The sequence below is a fragment of the Delphinapterus leucas genome, chromosome 7 (genome assembly GCF_059928025.1).
Source record: "Delphinapterus leucas isolate spDelLeu-1000000601 "Yukka" chromosome 7, BTC_Dleu_Yukka2, whole genome shotgun sequence".
Lineage (NCBI taxonomy): Eukaryota > Metazoa > Chordata > Mammalia > Artiodactyla > Monodontidae > Delphinapterus > Delphinapterus leucas.
Window position 1 is genome coordinate 94,073,482 of NC_143135.1, and position 17,009 is coordinate 94,090,490.

Sequence of the window (17,009 nt, forward strand, 5' to 3'; positions counted from 1 at the left end):
GCTGCCCACCTCTTCCCGCTTCTGGGCAGCCCCGGCAGCCTGAGATGGAGAGCTTATTCTGTGGTTTGTTTTACCCTGTTTCGCTGTCAACAATCACTTTGCTCATGATTCCATGAGAGGGCAGTAGGATGGCAAGAATGCCTCTCTCTCCCTCTCTCCCTCTCTCTCTCTCTCTCTCTCTCTCTCTCTCTCTCTGTGTGTGTGTCTCCTTCCCCCTCCTCTCCTGCCTTCAACTTAAACCCGTTTCTAGTCTATTACTCCTGGAACAGACACTGAGAATGGATGGGAGTGAAAGAGGGGAGGCTGAAGGGTAGGTGAGCAGGCAGCAGATGGCCTTGTAGTGCTGGTGAAAAGACCATCAGCAGATCAAAGGGGAGGGAGGGAGCTGGGCTTAGAAATAACAGGATGATGTCAGTGTGATTGGAAAGCGCTAACAGCACTGGGGAGTAGTGCAAAGAACTGAGACCGACTGGGTGGGAAGGAGTCATGGAAAATAAACGGATTGGTGTTTGGCTTGGTGTGGGGGGGTCTCCCCAGAACGGGATCAATGCAAGGACATGGTGTTCAGCTCCCCTGTCTCCCACTCTCACCCTCCTGAGCCGTGTGGAATGTAGGGCCCCTGCCTTTGTGCTCTGGACCGCAGGAGGGGGATTGCAGCATGGGAGACCTCATAGCTTTTGGGGGATATGTTAAATATTCATGAAATGGTTCATACAGGCACTCTCCTGCACCCCCCTCTTCATGCAGATGGCAAAGTCTTTTTGGAAAAAGACAGCAGGAATTTGCCTTATACTCAAGGACCTGGGGCTGTGACAGGAGGAGACAGAAGGAGTGTGAGCACGGTTGAGCTGAGAGCAGAGCCGTGCTGTGGGTACATCCCCCGGGTGCCCTGCAGAACACTGGCCCAGGAGGCTGTGCGCAGGGGCCTGGGTGTGTGTCCTGGGCCGGGCCTCAGGCCATGGGCCCCGTGATGGAATGAAGAGCAGGGGCTGAGTTAAAGGAGGGGAGCGTGGAGTCAGCTGGGTTTTCCAGACACTCAGCTCTCGTTCATCCATTTGTGGATAATCCACAACAAATGCCTAGTCTCCCCCTGCTGTCCTTCCCCTCAAGACGTCCCCCTGGCTGTCCTCTCATTGCAGTTAGTTGATGTGGGCGCAGGGAATGTAAGTTCACTTATTTTCATGTTAGCCATGTTTTAATATTTTACTATTTACGTAGACAGAATAGGATAAGCTCCATGGAACATTTTTCTTTTGAATAATTTTAGCTTGAGAGTGGCATAGCCTGGGCCTGACATTCTGTAGTCTGGCCATATTCTCTCATGTGTAAGAATGGGAATCTCCCCCTGGATATGGTGTCCTCTGATTTTTGATAGGTTATTGTTTTTCCGTCATCTTGAATATTAATAGTTAATATTTGTTTAGCTATTTTCCATTTCATAAGCGCTATAACAAGTAATAGTCTAATCCCTGTATAATTTTGTAAAATAGATAATATCACACCTCCATTTTACAGAGTAGGAACTCCTATATCTGCGTTGACCCACTTAATCATTTTTTTTTTTTTTTGCGGTACACGGGGCTCTCACTGTTGTGGCCTCTCCAGTTGCGGAGCACAGGCTCCGGACGCGCAGGCTCAGCGGCCATGGCTCACGGGCCCAGCCGCTCCGCGGCATGTGGGATCTTCCCGGACCAGGGCACGAACCTGTGTCCCCTGCATCGGCAGGCGGACTCTCAACCACTGCGCCACCAGGGAAGCCCCACTTAATCACTTTTAATATTCAGTCAACAAGCATTGACTGAGCACCTATTATGTGCCAGAAACTAGACACTGAGGATGACAGGGAGCTGATTTGGTGAGGGCAACAGGCAAGGAAGTCAGCAGTTATAAGACAGTAGTTGTTGTGAAAAAGGATGAGGAAGGCTGATCTCAGGAAGGCTTCCTGGAAGAGGCGATGCAGTGAGGACCAGTGGGAGCTTGTCAGGGTAGATTGTGTGTGTATTAAGAACGCACACGGCAGAGCAGGGAAATGGTGTAATGTTTGTTCACAGGCAGGATGTGTGTGTCTGGAGATGACCTCAGAGGAGCAAGCAGGGCTGGGCTTGGTGAGAAGGGCTGTGGGCCGTGTGAGGAGATGTGAACTGGTGGTCCGACACCTCCTCTGCCCTCTAATCCAAGGTCTGTTGCCTTTCTTTCATCATGAGATGAGCACAGCCGGGGTGGCTTGGCTGTGCTTGCTGAGTCAGACCCCCTCACTCCCCCCGAGACACTCCCACATCCTTCTTGGCATCCAGGAGCCCCACAGACCGGTCACTGCGTGCTGGCCGCTGCTGAGAGCCGGCTGCTGTGGGGACACCGAGGTGAGGACACCTGGCATCGCCCTGAAGATGCCTCTCAAAGAGGAGGAGCTCATCTTGGACCCTCTGCACCCAGTGACCATGAAGACTTCCTCCACACTATAAGTTAGGGTGTCAGGAGGGTGGGCAGCAGTGGAGGGCACCCTGCCTTTGTGCTGCCAGGGCATGAGGGAAGCCCACCCCTTCTCTGTTCAGCCTCTGCTTTTCTCCCTGGGACAGGCGTGGCACTGACCACAGCGTCACCACCGTGTCCGGTGCCCTTTGCTTTGGGCAGTAAAGCCTCATAGCCAGGGCCACCTGGGATGTTTCACTTTTCTCCATTCTCAGCTGAGTTCCTTGAGGGCAGGATCTATCTTCCTATTCAGGTCGCCACGGTGGGGTTTGGCTCATAGAAGGTGCTCGGTGAATGAACTTGTGGGTCTCATCATAATACATGAGTTAGCGTTTATGGAGCGCTTATGGTGTGCCAGGCACAGTTCTCTGTTCTTTACTCGCTCAATGAATGTTAACTTATTTAATCTTTCCAACAATCTTATGAGATAGGCCCATACCCCTGTATTTTAGAGGAAGAAATTGAGGCCCAGAAAAGTTAAACAGTTTGCCTAGGGTCCCTGTAAGCACGGAGCCAAGATTTGAACCTGGGTGTTCTATCTCCGAAGTCAGGCTCTGAAGTGCTCTGCTTTCCTGCCTCTCTTAACCATCCTTGGAAAGTTTGGGTGGGCTTGTCAGTCGGCTGCCAGACCTGCAGTGGATGGTCATGGCTTTGGGTTCCGTGGATCCTTTAACAGGCAGACAGCATGGTGAATGGCGTGTTTGGGGCTTCTCCTTGGCCCTCTGGACTCTAGTCGTCACGCTTCTTGTTGGAGTGTCCAGGGTCAGGCTTCAGGAAGTCTCAAAAATCCCTGCCAAGAAGTTGCTCACGCTGGCAGCCCAGGTTTAGGACAGGTGTTTTCTGGGAAGAAGGCTTCTCTGCTTGAGCCTAGGAGAGATCACAGGCTGTATTTCCAAGGGAGGAGTTCCTTTTTCTCTTGTGGTAGCTCTAAAGGTTTCTCCTGCTCTTTACCATGGGGTTTGTGAGCGAGGAGCAGGGTGGGCAGCTGTAGAGGTGCCCTGCTCCCATCTCCTTTCAAGAGACCCTGCAGAGGGGACCTTGGGGGATTAATGGCCTGCAGCTGCTGAACCTTTGATCCACCCCGGCTCGTGCCAAGGCTGGGCTTGTTGATGGAATTGATGGGGTGCAATGGGCCCCGGAGCAGGGCCATTTCTGCATGACGGCTGCGGGACTGTCCATGTGGCTGAGACCCTTTCAGAACTGTGCTGTGGCCTGAGGCTCTCCTACTCAAGCCCCCTCCTTCCCTCTCCCATGTCACAGGTCTCAGACCTGCGTTCCCAAGCCTCTCCCCACCTCCCGTATCCTCATGGGCATTTCCCCCAATCAGTCTTCTACACACCTCACCCCATCTGGCACCTGCTGCCCAGAGGACTCACTTGATGGGCCTCCGACAGAGGAGCCTGGCTCCAGGGCTGCTTATGCAGCCTCCCTAAGGGGGAGGCTATAGGGAGAGAGCTACCCTCATTGCTGTGCAAGAAGGGTACCCTCCTGATATTTCCTCCCTCCTGCCTTTTAAAAATGAAAACTCTAGACTTTGGTACTTTTCTCTCATGCGGTTCTCCGTCATCATCATCGTAAACAAATATTGACTTCTGAGCCTGCCATCTAATGGGGCTGGAATGAGCCAGATTTATTACTCGAGAAAGTGATGGGTGGTGACAGAGTTGTATAGCGCAGTGCACTGGATTCCAAGTTCCTCGGTGGACGGGGGTCAGGTTGGGTGTATTCAGATCACCATAGAATTTCAGAGTCAGTGGAGCTGGGCTGGAGCCAGGAATCTGTGTTTTTAAATGCTTTTGAGGTGTGGGATAGCCATTGGTTTCAGAACTGTAGGCGTCAAGGAATGGCAGCTCCATCTTGTAGCAAGTCTCTAAACCCTTTTATTAATTCCTGACGTCTTCCTTTCTGACATGGTCTTCTGCTCCCTAGGAATCTCCAAGAACAAGCCAGCCAGAGGAGAAGAAGGACACTTCTCTGGATTCCGATGCTGCCAGCCCCACTACTCCTGGCAAGCTCTTCAGCCGAGGTGCAGATAGCAGCCTGAGCAGTGCCGATGGCCAAGGGCAACAGGGAAAAGGGGCAAGTTGGCTCCCAGAAAAAGAAAAGAATGAGAAGAATGATCCCGGGATGTCCAGGAGTGTGGCGGACGCCGGGGGCGACCCCGCGGGCCATCAGCCTGCCAAAGCCAATAAAAAAGAGGCACCAGAGGACCCGGTGGATGCAAGAGAGGAGGGTTCCCTGCAGGAAGAGGCAGCAAAGGAGCCAAAGAAGGAGGCTTCCGTCCCAAAAGAGAGCAGATCAGAGGCGAGCGAAGTAAGTCGCTTTGTCCCGTGGGCAGTTGCTGGCTGCAGCCCTCTGCTGCTCTCTCGTGCCCTGTGCACGTTCCTCTCCCTTCATCTTTATTACTGAGTCAGGAGCTGCATTTGCAGGCCCGGCAATGGGCCGTCAACATCAGCCAGAACCCTTAATTGTGACAAATATGCCCAGACCCAGCAGGCAGTAAAATCCTGAATGAAACTCCAAACCTGCTGGCACTAGAAATTCAGAGCAAAAATTTGCTTTTCCTTTGGCACTTCCTGGGATATTCCTATTCCTCTGGTCTCCCACTTACTTCCTCTTGCCATTTCCTGCCTCCCCCTCCTACTTCTTGACATCAGTTTGGGGTGAGTCATGGTTGCAGCCTGTGTTCCTGCAGAGAGAGGAGCCTGTTGAGGGGAGTGGGGGGGACGTTTGGGAGTGTCCTGCCCCGGCATTGGTCAGTTAGGTTACAAGAAGACTCTTCATTGGTCTCTCTGGCTCCTTTGAACAACCCAAGACGCGGGAGTCTTGCTTGGTAAGATCAGGCCAGTGACCCGGATGGATAGAAGTAGGACCCAGCTGTGAGAGCATTTGGCATCTTTATTTTCCAGCCCTTAGTCCCGCCCTTCCTCCAGGTGGATGGTGAGGGAATTCATTTAAAGAGCTTTTAGCTACTTCCTGGAAAAGATACACTCATCTTGTTTTCCTAGGATCCCATCAAACTTCCCCACTGCCGACTTTCTAACCATCTCCCACTCTGCTTCACTTGGCCCTCCTTCCAAGAGTGTTGCCCTGCCCAGCCTGAGGGGGCCGGGGGCAGGTGTCCAGAGAGAATGGGAGGGTCCACAGGCCTCTTCCAGGTTTTCCAGAAGAGTTGGATTTCGGTTTGTGTTCAGCCCTGTACTGGCACCGTGGATAGTGATCACAACCCTCTGTCCTCTGCTCTGGTGACTTCTCTGTGGGTCTGTCTCCCCAGGAGTCAGAGATCAGTGAACACATGAAGGAACTACAGCCCTCAGACTCCACTGCTTCTGACCCCAAGTCCTTTCTTGGCCTGGTGAGTCTGAGATGGGGGGCAGCAGAGTGGTGGTGAAGAGCATGGGTTTGCGAGGTCCTGTGTTTGAGTGATTCGCTGAGCATCTCACAGCTTGTAAGTGGGGAAGTTAGGACTCAAACTTGGGTCTTGTCTAACTCCATTTTCTCAGCCCTGCGTACTAAGGATAACACTACCTACTTTATAGGTTTGTTGTGAGAAGAAAGTGGTGTAAAGAGTATAAAACATTAGCATATAGACATTAAACAAACATAGCTGTTATTACTATTACTGCTGTGTGAAGTGCCTGTGAGATCATATGAGGTCATTGCCTCTGGGCTCTAGCAGGAGCATTACATGAACCTAGGAGGTTAGAGACTGTGTGTGTTTATGGAATCACTGAGCCATGGCGAGGACCAGTCCTCAGGCTCTCAGGCTCTGACCAGGAAGGATGCTGTGGTGTGGTGTCATTTCCCAAGTTAAGACTTTGTCCTGGAATGCCAACATCCATGGTTTCTTTGTCCCAGTCCTTCCACGCAGCCTGCTGTAGCCTGGCTTCACTTGCCAGGTTTGTAATCTATGGGGGGGAGTTTGGGGTGCTTTTTGGCAGAGCACTTCTTCCAGAAACCACGCTCCATCTGTTCGGAGGAGGCAGATCAAAGGGAAGGGATTAGTGGGAGAGGGTCAGGGATGAACAGTAATGATACGAGGGGGTGCAGAGGAATTAGGAGGCTGTGTGCTCAAGCCCCTCACTGAGCCATGGGCTTAGGAACCAGATGGCAGGTGCATTGACTGGAGTAGAACTCACGCTGAAAGGGAAATGTCATCAGCAAAGAAAACCACAAGCTAGGAACGGGAGGCAAAGTCCTTGTTGGCACAAACCGTCATGAAGAATCACCGTGTCACAGAACTCTCTGAAGCAAGGGCCCTGGCCCTGCTAATGGAGTCACTGTGTGGAGAAACGGGCTGCCCATCGGCATTTTTCTTCTCTATGGGAGTGGGTGGAGGAAGCCACAGACAGCAGGACCAGACCTTGGCTGGGCATCCCTGCATTTATCAGGGCTGATGACAGAACTGTCCCTGTGAGCGTGCTGTCAGGTAGCCGTCCGTCACCTAGCCCAGTGACGATCTTGGGGTCGGAGGGGGCGGGCTCGTTGCTCTGCGGCAGCCAAAGGGCTGCGGGGAGCTGGCACCTGTGTGGGCAGTTGCTGCCCGTCCCAAAGAGAAGCTGGTGGAGGAAGTGGCCCTAATTCATCCCCATTGTCCAGAGGGACACCTGTATGGGAAGGGGAAGGAACCAGCTGGGTAGAGCCTGGCAGGCCCTGGTGTCCAAGCTGCCCACAGGGCTTCTGGGCACTTTGGCCTCCTGGTTGGGCACCAGGAGGGAGAGACAGCTGGAAAGTGACATGCTTTGCAGCACATGTCACACAAAGAGCTTGGGCTTTGGAGTCGGCCCAGGGCACTTCTGACCCCCAGCCCTATTGCTTACCAGATACATGACCTTGGATAAATTACTTGGGCTCTCAAACTGCTTCCTCCATGAGCTAAGAATAAGAGGATCAGTCTCATAGGGTTACTTTTTTCCCTGTAATTTGATTATGAAAAATTTCAAACATACTGAAAAATTAAAAGACTTTTACAGCGAATAGCCTCATACTCACCACCTAGAGTCTACAGTGAACAGTTTACCGGACTTGCTTTGCCACACGCCTTTCCATCCAGTCGCAGTGTTAAGTTTGAAGGTGAAATTAATGAGTAGCTGTCGGAGTGCTTGGTACAGTGCCTGGCATGTAGTAGGCGTCTTTCTGGAAGGTGGGGGTGGAGGAGAGGCTCTGTATCCCTGGTGGGCGCTGAGCGCGACAGAGGAGAGCTGACCTCCCCATCTCTACCATCTCCAGGACTTCGGTGTCCACAGCCGGATCTCGGAGCACCTGCTGGATGTGGACATGCTCTCCTCTGTCCTGGATGGAGCCCGCTGGGAGGTGAGTCTCTCTAGGGCTGGGCTGGAGCCTCACTTTTGAGGATAATCAAGAGCTGAGTCCTGCCCATCCCAGGGTGCATTTCTGGGAGTTCTCGCTTCTGATTCCTTAAGGCAAGGCCCTGACGGTGCCTGTGATGGGGCTTCCGACATACATGCTCTGTTGCTGCCGTGAATTCAGTCATTCCGTGTCCTCCACCGCCATATATTTATCTGTTTATCCAGTCACTTAGCAACTGAGGGCCGACCACTTGCTCCCATGCAAAGCGCTGTGTAGTTTGTGGGTTTCAAGGCACTTCCCAACCTGGCCCATCCAACCTCTGCAGCCTCATCGTCAGCCCACCGCCCATGCCCCGGCTGTGCCCACCTCTCACCGTTCCCCTGGGGCCACACCCTCCACCCCCTTCACCACTCTGCCTGCTGGGCTGCTTTTCCTTTTGTCCCAGCAAGCTCTTTCTTGGTCTTGGAGGTCCACCTCTGACGTCACCTCCTCCAAGCACGATTTATCGTTCCTTCCCTTAGCTTTCCTTTGCTCCCCTTAGTGCTGCTTCTTTTGTTTTATGGTTCTTTGTCTCCCCTGCCAGATGTAAGCTCAGACACAGACCCTGTCCTTAAGGAGCTTGAAGCCAAGATCATTTTTGCCTCCTCTTTAGGGTTGTTGAGAGGAGAGAGATTCTGACATGTGGTCTTTGCAAGTCTGAGCGGGCATTTGGTTTGGGTGAAACAAACAAGGTATTTAATGTGAATCAGGCCTGGGTGCCCTTAGTGAAGCGAGTCCTGAGACAGGATGGAGTTACAAGGTCGGTTGCATTTGTGCCTGACATGTTCTTCTTGGTTCTGCTGGACCTTGGTCCCCACCGTCTGCAGCACTGCAGTTTGGAGGTCTTGAAGGGCACAGACAAGGCCAGGTGGTGTTTGTCAGGAAGGGTTTGGAGCAGGTGATTTGTGAGACACCTTACTGAGTAGACCGGGCAAGGTGAATTTCCATTGCTCCGTCTCCAGAATCTGGCCAGTATTAGAATACTTGGGGGGCTTTAAAGAAGACAGATTTCTAGGTCCTGCCTAAGACCTCATGAGGCGAGCAGCCTCTTTTTGGGCCATGCCACTTGGTATAAAGCAGTAGCAGGGCCTGGCTTGCATTTGCTTCTCGTGAGGCACCCTCTGAGGCAGCCGCCCTGGCAGAGGGGGCCCTAAGCTGTATCTCATCACCAGTGTGGAGCAGTGCTGGGTGCTTAGGTTGGCTGACCACGTGGAGCCCTTTGCGAGGTTGTGTCTGCCTCTCACTTCAGGGCACGGAGGGGCTGAGCAGGGAGGTAGAGCTGGAGGGACAAGAAGCAGCCTCTTTGTGGGACGGATTGAACCATAGGTACAGTCCCCTTTGTCTATCCGGGGGACACTTGTCCATTTTCCATATTCTCTGGATCTCTCCCAAGGCCAGGGCCAGTGCAGAAGCTTAGAACTGAGCTAAATTAATTTTTGTTCACTTAAACATTTTTTATGCATCTTTATTGAGATCTAATTGACATAAATAAACTGGACACATATAAATGGTACCATTTGATAAGTTTTACCATATGTTTACACCTTTCAGATCACCACCACGGTCAAGATAATGATTATAATGAATTACGATCATGATGAATTTTATAATAGGTTACAAAAAATGACCATAAAATTATTTCAAATAATACAGAAGGTCAAAGTCTTCTACTTCCTGCAGCCTTACTCCCTCCCGCGGGTAGGGACTGTTAGTTTCCATTAACATTTTCAATGTGCCTTTCCAGAAAATTTTCTGTACACATATAAGCATGTATTTATTTTCTATTTGTTAATCTTTTTTTCCCCACAGAAATTGGAACTGTGCTATTGAAAACTGCTTGGCAATATGCTCTTCAAATTCGAGAATAGACCCTTAACTTATTTCTATGCTATTTCAGATCTGCCCTACTCCTTTTATTGGTTGCATAGCATTCTGCTTTATGAATGCACTGTGACTTACTGGGATTTATTAAACTGAGGACTGCATCATAAACAAAAAACAAAACCCCGGAGCTAAGTTTAGGTTGGGGAAGTGGCGTCTTGAGCAGTCTTAGGCCGGAGGCTTAGAATGTGCTTGTGTCTCCCCTTTCTGAAGAGTGCCGATATGTCTGATTTCTTTGTCTGGTTCCTTTGACTCCCTTTCTGGGGCAAAAATGTCTAGGGAGCAGGTAAAAACTCTGCTCAAAGGACCTCTGTCTGGGTACTTACCCAAGGTGTCCCTTATTCTCTAGCTGGGGGCTAGTTGAGTTTCTAGCAGAAATATGGAAGGTGAAATAAGAAGGAAATAGACAGGCCTTGTCTGTAGCTTGTCCTTTCTGATTCAGGGCTCCGTCCGCCGATATTAATTACAATCACTGCACTTTGTTACCCATCTTGTATTTTAGTTTGTGAAATAGATTGGCCTGTGTGATTGTTTTTGTTTTTGTTTTTCCTTGAAAAGAGAGGGGGAGCTGTCTGCTGAGCTCGTTGTGAATTGTAGGGAAGACAAGTTGTGAGTTGAGCTCTGGAAGGGAAGGAGGTGGGGTGGGAGAAGGGCGGCCCGCCCCGCCATTGTCTGCGGGCTCTGCCTGGCTGATGCGATTAGGAGTGGCAGCGCTGGCAGGGAGCCCTTCTGCTGCGGGCACCAGGAGGCACTCCCAGGCAGCATTGCTATTTTTCATGTAATCTGGTGGAGCTGGCTTATAGTTCAGACCCATCCAGATGGCAGAGTCGGCCACAGCTGCTGGGGCTCAGGCTGCCAGTGGAGAGGTGTGGGGGGCTGGGGGCATGGGGCTGGGGACACGGAGGTGTGCCAGCCCGGCCGGAGCCCTACTGGGGAAGATGGAGTGAGCTGTCTGTCTCCTGCCCCATGTCTCCTGTTAACCCTCGTGTCCCGGAACAGACAGGGCTCCTGTCAGTGTGACAGAAGGAGTGCAGGTCCTAGGATGGGGACTGGCACTGGCAAAGCTGGGTTTCTTTTGTGTTTTGTTTTTCCTCAGGCTGGGGAAGAGGAGAGCTCATATTTGTGGCATTATGCCTTCTTTTGGGCCGGAGTCGGGCTTTATGTACGTGATCTCATTTAATCTTCACCCTGTGAGCTCTGGTTTGCTATCCCATTTCGTAGTGGAGGAGGTGTTAGAACAGAGGGTTGAGTCCAGGCTGACTGCCCTACTCTCCCCGTGTGACCTCACCCCTGCAGAAAATATGTGAATGTATCAAAAATAGTCCTTTTTCACCAGCTTGCTAAATTTGCCTAGACGCCTAAGCTTTAAAATGAGATTTGGGGTTGGCTTTTTTTTTTTGTTTTGCGCTGTCTGGCTGGTAAAATCCCTGACTAGGAAGGGGGCATCATTGTCTACTGATGGGACCTGGGTGTCGGGGGAGCAGAGGAGCGCCCCGTCTTCCTCCCTTCAGGTGCCCACACAGTGCCCTTCTCGTCTGGAGTACAGCTCTCTGTCATTTCACCAAGTCTCCATGTCTCCAGGGTCCTTCCTCTTTGACGCACTTGTCTGCTGTGCCCAGTCTTGTTCGCTTAATTTGAGCGTCCCCGATTATCACTGGCACTGGTGGTCTGGGGCCTCTGTGGATCTGGGGTGTTCATGGATGGCTCCACTTTGTACAACTGGCAGTGAAGGGTTTCCAACTGCAGAAGGCAGGATTTTCTTTTTCTTATGTGTTCTGCTTCAGCCTCTGCCTCTGCCTGCAGTGGCTTTGGTGTCTGACTCATCCTCCCCAGGCCAGCAAGGCTGGCCCTGGGAGCAGCTGTGAGCCTGGGGGCTTAGCCAAAGCCCCAGGGCCTTCACTGTGCAGTAGGCGACCTTCTCTTCTGCATCCCGAGTGGTCCTCACTCACCAAGAGCCACCTCTCAGTGCTTCCTCCTGGCATGAGAGTCAGTTGGAGGATTAAAGGACCCAATGCAGACCCCCCAACCCCCAAAGTATACACTTTCCACTGCTACTTGCCTACAGGCCCAGAGGTTGGGGAGAGAAGACAAGGATGCCAGCCAGTCCAGCCAAGATGAGCTGCAGAGCAAGAAGTCCAGAGGCTCGGAGAGGTATAGTGCGTGGGAGGCCACCCTCAGGGACTTTGGGATGGCGTGGACCTGGGCAGAATTCCTGGCTTTGGTCTACGTACCTCGGTGTGCTCCTGCCTGAAGGCAGATGGTGAACTGACTGGATGGCCTTGCAAAGTCTGCGTGTGTGCGTGTGCATATGCGTGTGCGTGTGTGTGTGTGTGTGTGTGTGTGTGTGTGTGTGTGTGTGTACCCAAACCAAGTCAGGAGTGGGAGGTACTGCTGGAGCATATGGGAGTACTTTGTGCCCATAGCACCATTGTGGGGACAAGGCTCTGTCCTTTTCATCAGATTGGATGAAGCCTTGTGTGTCCCTGCTCGTGGGCCAGGGCTGGATAGCCTGCTCGAGGTCCGGGGGACCATGTTAGAGGGTTGGTAGTGCAGCTCAGAGCTCCGAGCCAGGCCTTACCACATCAGAAATGGCCGTGGCTGTGTGTGTGTGTGTGTGTGTGTGTGAGTGAGTGAGAGAGAGAGAGTGAGAGAGAGAGAGAGATTGAGAGACAGGAGCTTCCAGCTTCTCAGGCCTGAGCCCATGATAAGAGAAGGGCTGCCACCCTGGAAGGGGAAGTGGGTGGTCGTTCTACTTTTTGGACCTTGAAAAGCTATCAGCATTCTTACTTGAAGCTACAGCTTCATGCATTGTCTATAGTCTGACCGTGGGAGTCTGGCTTCTCTTAATCTCCCTCTTTTCTGCTCAGTTCTTCCATCATCACCCCCCGCCCCCAACACACGCACACACTCTCCCCGGCCCCAGTGATGGCAGGAATGCGTACACCTGTGAGTGTGCCCAGCTCTCACTCCTGGGCCAAGCAAATGAAGGCTGAGTGTAGTCCAGGCAAAGGGAGAGCTCCGGAGGGAGTTCCTTCGTCCTGCTTTTCTGGCTGCTTTGGCCTCCGTGGGCTCTCCATGGAGGTGGGGCCCCGGCTGAGGTCCAGCCCGCAGGAGGCATGGACCTCGGTCCCCGTACTCCACTCCCCAATTCTCCTGCTGCTGTCCGAGTGGAGGCTCTGACTCTGCTGCTCTGCCCAGGTTATCTCCTCCTCTTCTGCATGGGGAGCGGCTCCAGAGTCCCCTTCACAGCCAGGCCACGGATGAAGGGCCCCCGCAGCCCCTGGAGGAGCAGCTGGAACAGAAGGGGGCAGAGGAGCCTGGGGAGGGCTCTGCAGGCAGCCGCACGCCCCCTGGTTCCCTGCAGAGGTAAGGGTGGGCTGGAAGCCTCCCAGGGTGGGCGTGGCGGGCCTGGAGAGGTGGGGAGAGCAGGGGGCGGGGTTGCAGCCACCACAGACATTTCTGCTGAGTGTTTCACACGAGCTGGAGAGCTAGGAAATCTGCCTCTTCCTCGTCCTTGGCCTACAGCTAAAGTCGGGGTGCACAGTCTGATTAGGGGAGCTTAGAAACTCTGGAACGAGGAAGTATGTCTTCTGACCCAGCTGCCCTCCTGCCAGGGGCCGGGGCAGAGACTGCTGTCACCCTGGACTAGGCTGGTCCTGCCAGGGGGGCCATTTCTTCCGGCCCCCACCTGCCAGCCCCCTCCTTCCCAGCAGGCATCCCACTGCTAGTCACTCAGCAAGCCTGTGGGGAGGCCTGCTGGGTGCAGGGCCCGGGGCTTCCCTGAGGCCAGCTGAGAGGACCTTCACTCCCTAGCCTGCTCCAGAGCCGGTGTAGACTTGCTAGTTTGTTCCCCTGGCAAGAGAAAGACACTGGTCTTAGAGCTCATCTGGTTGGAATGAGTCACTGGGGGAGGCTGAGTAGCAGCCGTGTTTAGTCGGCAGCATCCGCGGAACTCTGCTGTGTGCAGGGCCTCTCCTGGGCGCCATAACCATTCTGCATCCCACCTGGGACGCGAATCTCTCGTCCTTCAGTGTAAACTGCTCGGGGAGAGGCAGGGAGGGGAGCTGGGATCTGAGACCTGAGATAGGGAAACCACAGGTCTTGCCGGGGCCGCTGCCTCCTTTGTCCCCATCACAGACCTTTGACCCTGAATGGGGTACACCTGGAGCCTCTCACCTTCCTCTGGCTTTAACACAATTGCTTCCTTGTTGCTGTCAAAGGAAGAGATCCAAAGCCCACCTGCCGCCCACGAGAGGGGTGAGGAGCAGTGCTCCCAGGCTGAGGGGCCGGGCCCTGGGCAGGATGAGGCCGAGGGGCCCTAGGAGAAGGTGGCGGTCGGCCCCACCCTGCCAGTCTCTCCAGAGGTGTAAGGGCCAGTTTTCACATCTGTCCCTGCCCTCCACTGTGTGTGGATTGCTTCAGTGCCCATCTGGTCTTGGATGGTGGGGAGGGGATGCTCTGGCTCCGGCTCAAGGAGTGGAGTGGGGGGAGAGTGAGTGAACCCTTGGTTCTGCGTGCAACCTTGACCCCTAAGCAGCCCCCGGGGCTCCCCTGGTCAGCACCTGGGGTACGAGGCTGGAAGCGAGGGGGAGGGGGTAGGGTATCTCCTGGGTCATTAGCAGAAACCTGGTAAAGCGTGTTTTCCCCTCTACCAAGCATGTTTTTCTTTGAAAAAATTATTGAGGTATTTATATACATGAAAGAACATACATCTGAAATGTCCAAGTCAGTGAGTGTTTACATACGTGTACACCATATCACAACCACCCAGATCATTAGCAGAACATTTCCATCCCTCCTGAAAGTTTCCTCAGGTCCCTTTCCTCTCAGTCCACCTGCCCTAGGTCACTGCTATTCTAGCTTCTGTCCCATAGATTCGTTTTTCCAGTTCTCTAACTTCATATGAATGGAATTATCCAGTACACAGTATATATCTTTTGTGCCTGGGTTCAAAGCTCAGCTGTGCTGTTGCACCAAGCGCTTCTAAAACTTAGAAACCTTTCCGCTCTCCTCCCCTTTCTCACCCCTTTTAGAGATAAGGAAACTGAGGTTCAGGGAGGTGAAGTGATTTGCCCAAGGTCACGTCACCAGTCGGTTGGCAGAATTAGGACCTGAGCCCTCTAGTCGCCTGAGCCGTCGACTTCTGACTCTTGCTCTGTAGCCACCGTGCCTTTTCTCTGCATGGAGAGAAACGGGTGTCAGGGTGATACAGGTTTTCCTGTCTGTGAACTGAGCAGCACAAAAGGATGAAGCGTCCTCAGGATTCGGGCTGACTGTTGGGCAGAGACAGGTTCATGCCCTGATTACTCACAGGAAGCGTCACCGAGAGCTGGCGGGGCACGTGAGTGCACAATCATGTCATCGCTGTAGCGCTGCAGGAGTGATGTAGGGAAGGGGTAGCCCGTTTTTCAGGTGGTGATATATCCCACAGTGATAGCTCTGCCCCTGAGGAATGACATAGCTTTCCCAGGTCCCCTGGGTGGCTGTGGGCAGCCAGATCAGGGTGCTTTTGATGAGGACAGGAGGTGAGTGGGGTTCAGAAACAGGACCCTCTGGGCAGAGGTCAGAGGGCATTTTCCCAGGGCTTCTGGAAGAGAAGCTGGCCAGTGAGGCTCCTCCTGGCTGCCTGGGCTGATGAGTTCCCTTCCTTTGTGTTTCTCCTCCCACCCCAGTGAGGCTGCCCCTGCTGGGGGGCTCTCTCCTGGACCACACAGTTTCAGTTTACACAGCGCCCTTAGGAAATGTCTTCTGTTCCTTTCCTAAGTCTTCTCAGGCTCCATAACTTCCTTGTTATTAATCTTTACAGCTACGTTAAGAATGGATTGATTTTCTGGGATTCGTGGGGAGTGGCCCTGTGTCTGTGCCTCATTTGTATCCATGGGATTTTCATTTATGAAGGTGACTGAGTGACAACACAGAGAGGCCAATGCCACTGAAAGAAGAATTTATTCCTTATATTTCCAGAGAGAAGAGGGCATGCCATGCCGGGTGGGGCCACGTGGGGAAGGACCAGAGTTGGCCAGGAGGCCGAAGAGGCGAGAAGGAAGAGCGTAACCCAGAGCCTTTATTGGGGTTTTCGTGGGAAGCAATGGGCGAGACAGGGTAAGTACCCTGAGCGAGTGGAGGGGTGGAAAGTTTGAATAATTTTGGAGGGCTCTGGGCCTGGTCTCTAGTTACCTGGTGCCTGGCCCTGGGTGATTTTGGGCGTGGGAAATAGATCAGGAGATGGTAGGGGGTGTAGGGATTGGTTGGTTTGCATGTGAAAGACATACTCCCTTTGCTGTCTCTAAGGATTGGCTGGTCTGGGAGGGGGCACCCTCTCTTTGACCAGCCAGCTTTTTCAGATGCCATAACATCATGAAATACAGAAAATAAAAAGCATGATTAGTAGAGTCTGTCACCTGCATAGATATTGTCAAGCTGAATCAGGAGGAGTTCAGAGCAAAGGGCAGGTCAGGGAGTGCAGGCAGGGCTAGCAAGCAGCCGCCGCTGTGCGTGCTTTATGGCCAGAGGCCTGGGTCTGGGAAACAAGGATACCCTTCCGTTTGTCATCCCAGCATCTTTCATGAGGTGTGTATAGAGAGAGGGTAAATGAATTAAAACAACTGGGTTGAAAGTGAGCGGAGACAAGATCCCTGATAGTGATCTGAGTTTTAGCGGTACCCTGGCCATTTCAGGGCCATGGGTATCATATCCGCCTCCCTCTCCTCCCTCCCTGCCCGCCTTCTCTCTTTGCTTTCCCTCATACGGCTCGGAGTAACTCGGTGGCCCGTCTGAAAGGATGACGCTCTTACTGAGCCTCTTCTTGGCCACTAACTGTTGCAAACTGTGTCTCACTGATGCTGATACCTGAGGAGTGGCCTAGAAATCGGACCTGCCTCTTCCTCTGGAGTCTTCAACTGCCCAGTTATCTCATAGATCTTTCAGGCTCACTGTTTGACCGCCTCGGACCTAAGCTGGGAGTTTGGGACACTCGATCTTTAAAACAGGGACACGGAGGAGAGGCCCACTGAAAAGCAGCCCCATTTGCCTGTGTGCCAGACGTGCAGGCAGGCTCAGTGGTGCGTGCAGCCTGGGCACACACGGGCACGCCGGCTGATGCCCCATCTCTCCGCAGCATCTGTCCCCAGGGCTCCACACAACTACGTAGCCCACAGGGGAGAGAGACATTAAAAGGTACCATCTCAGGGAAAAAAGGTGATTTCAGCTCAGGTTGGAAATGAGTTGGAGGGTTGATGAGGCTGAGAGCTGCGGGGGGAGGCTCTTTCCGAGGGCGGGATTCTCAGAGGAGGTGGCGGCCACGTCTTACA

At 52.9% G+C, this 17,009-nt stretch overlaps 1 protein-coding gene across 5 annotated transcripts in view; it reads left to right on the forward strand.

The window, feature by feature from the left end:
• CEP164 (centrosomal protein 164) overlaps positions 1-17,009 on the forward strand; it is a 70,303-nt gene that overhangs the window by 35,859 nt on the left and 17,435 nt on the right. For all 5 annotated transcript variants that reach the window (XM_089915573.1, XM_089915574.1, XM_089915575.1 and 2 more), the window contains 6 exons: positions 4,399-4,782; positions 5,744-5,824; positions 7,699-7,782; positions 11,765-11,850; positions 12,898-13,065; positions 15,664-15,801. In XM_089915573.1, coding sequence (XP_089771699.1) covers positions 4,399-4,782; positions 5,744-5,824; positions 7,699-7,782; positions 11,765-11,850; positions 12,898-13,065; positions 15,664-15,801 — 941 coding nt within the window. The remainder of the gene's footprint in view (positions 1-4,398; positions 4,783-5,743; positions 5,825-7,698; positions 7,783-11,764; positions 11,851-12,897; positions 13,066-15,663; positions 15,802-17,009) is intronic.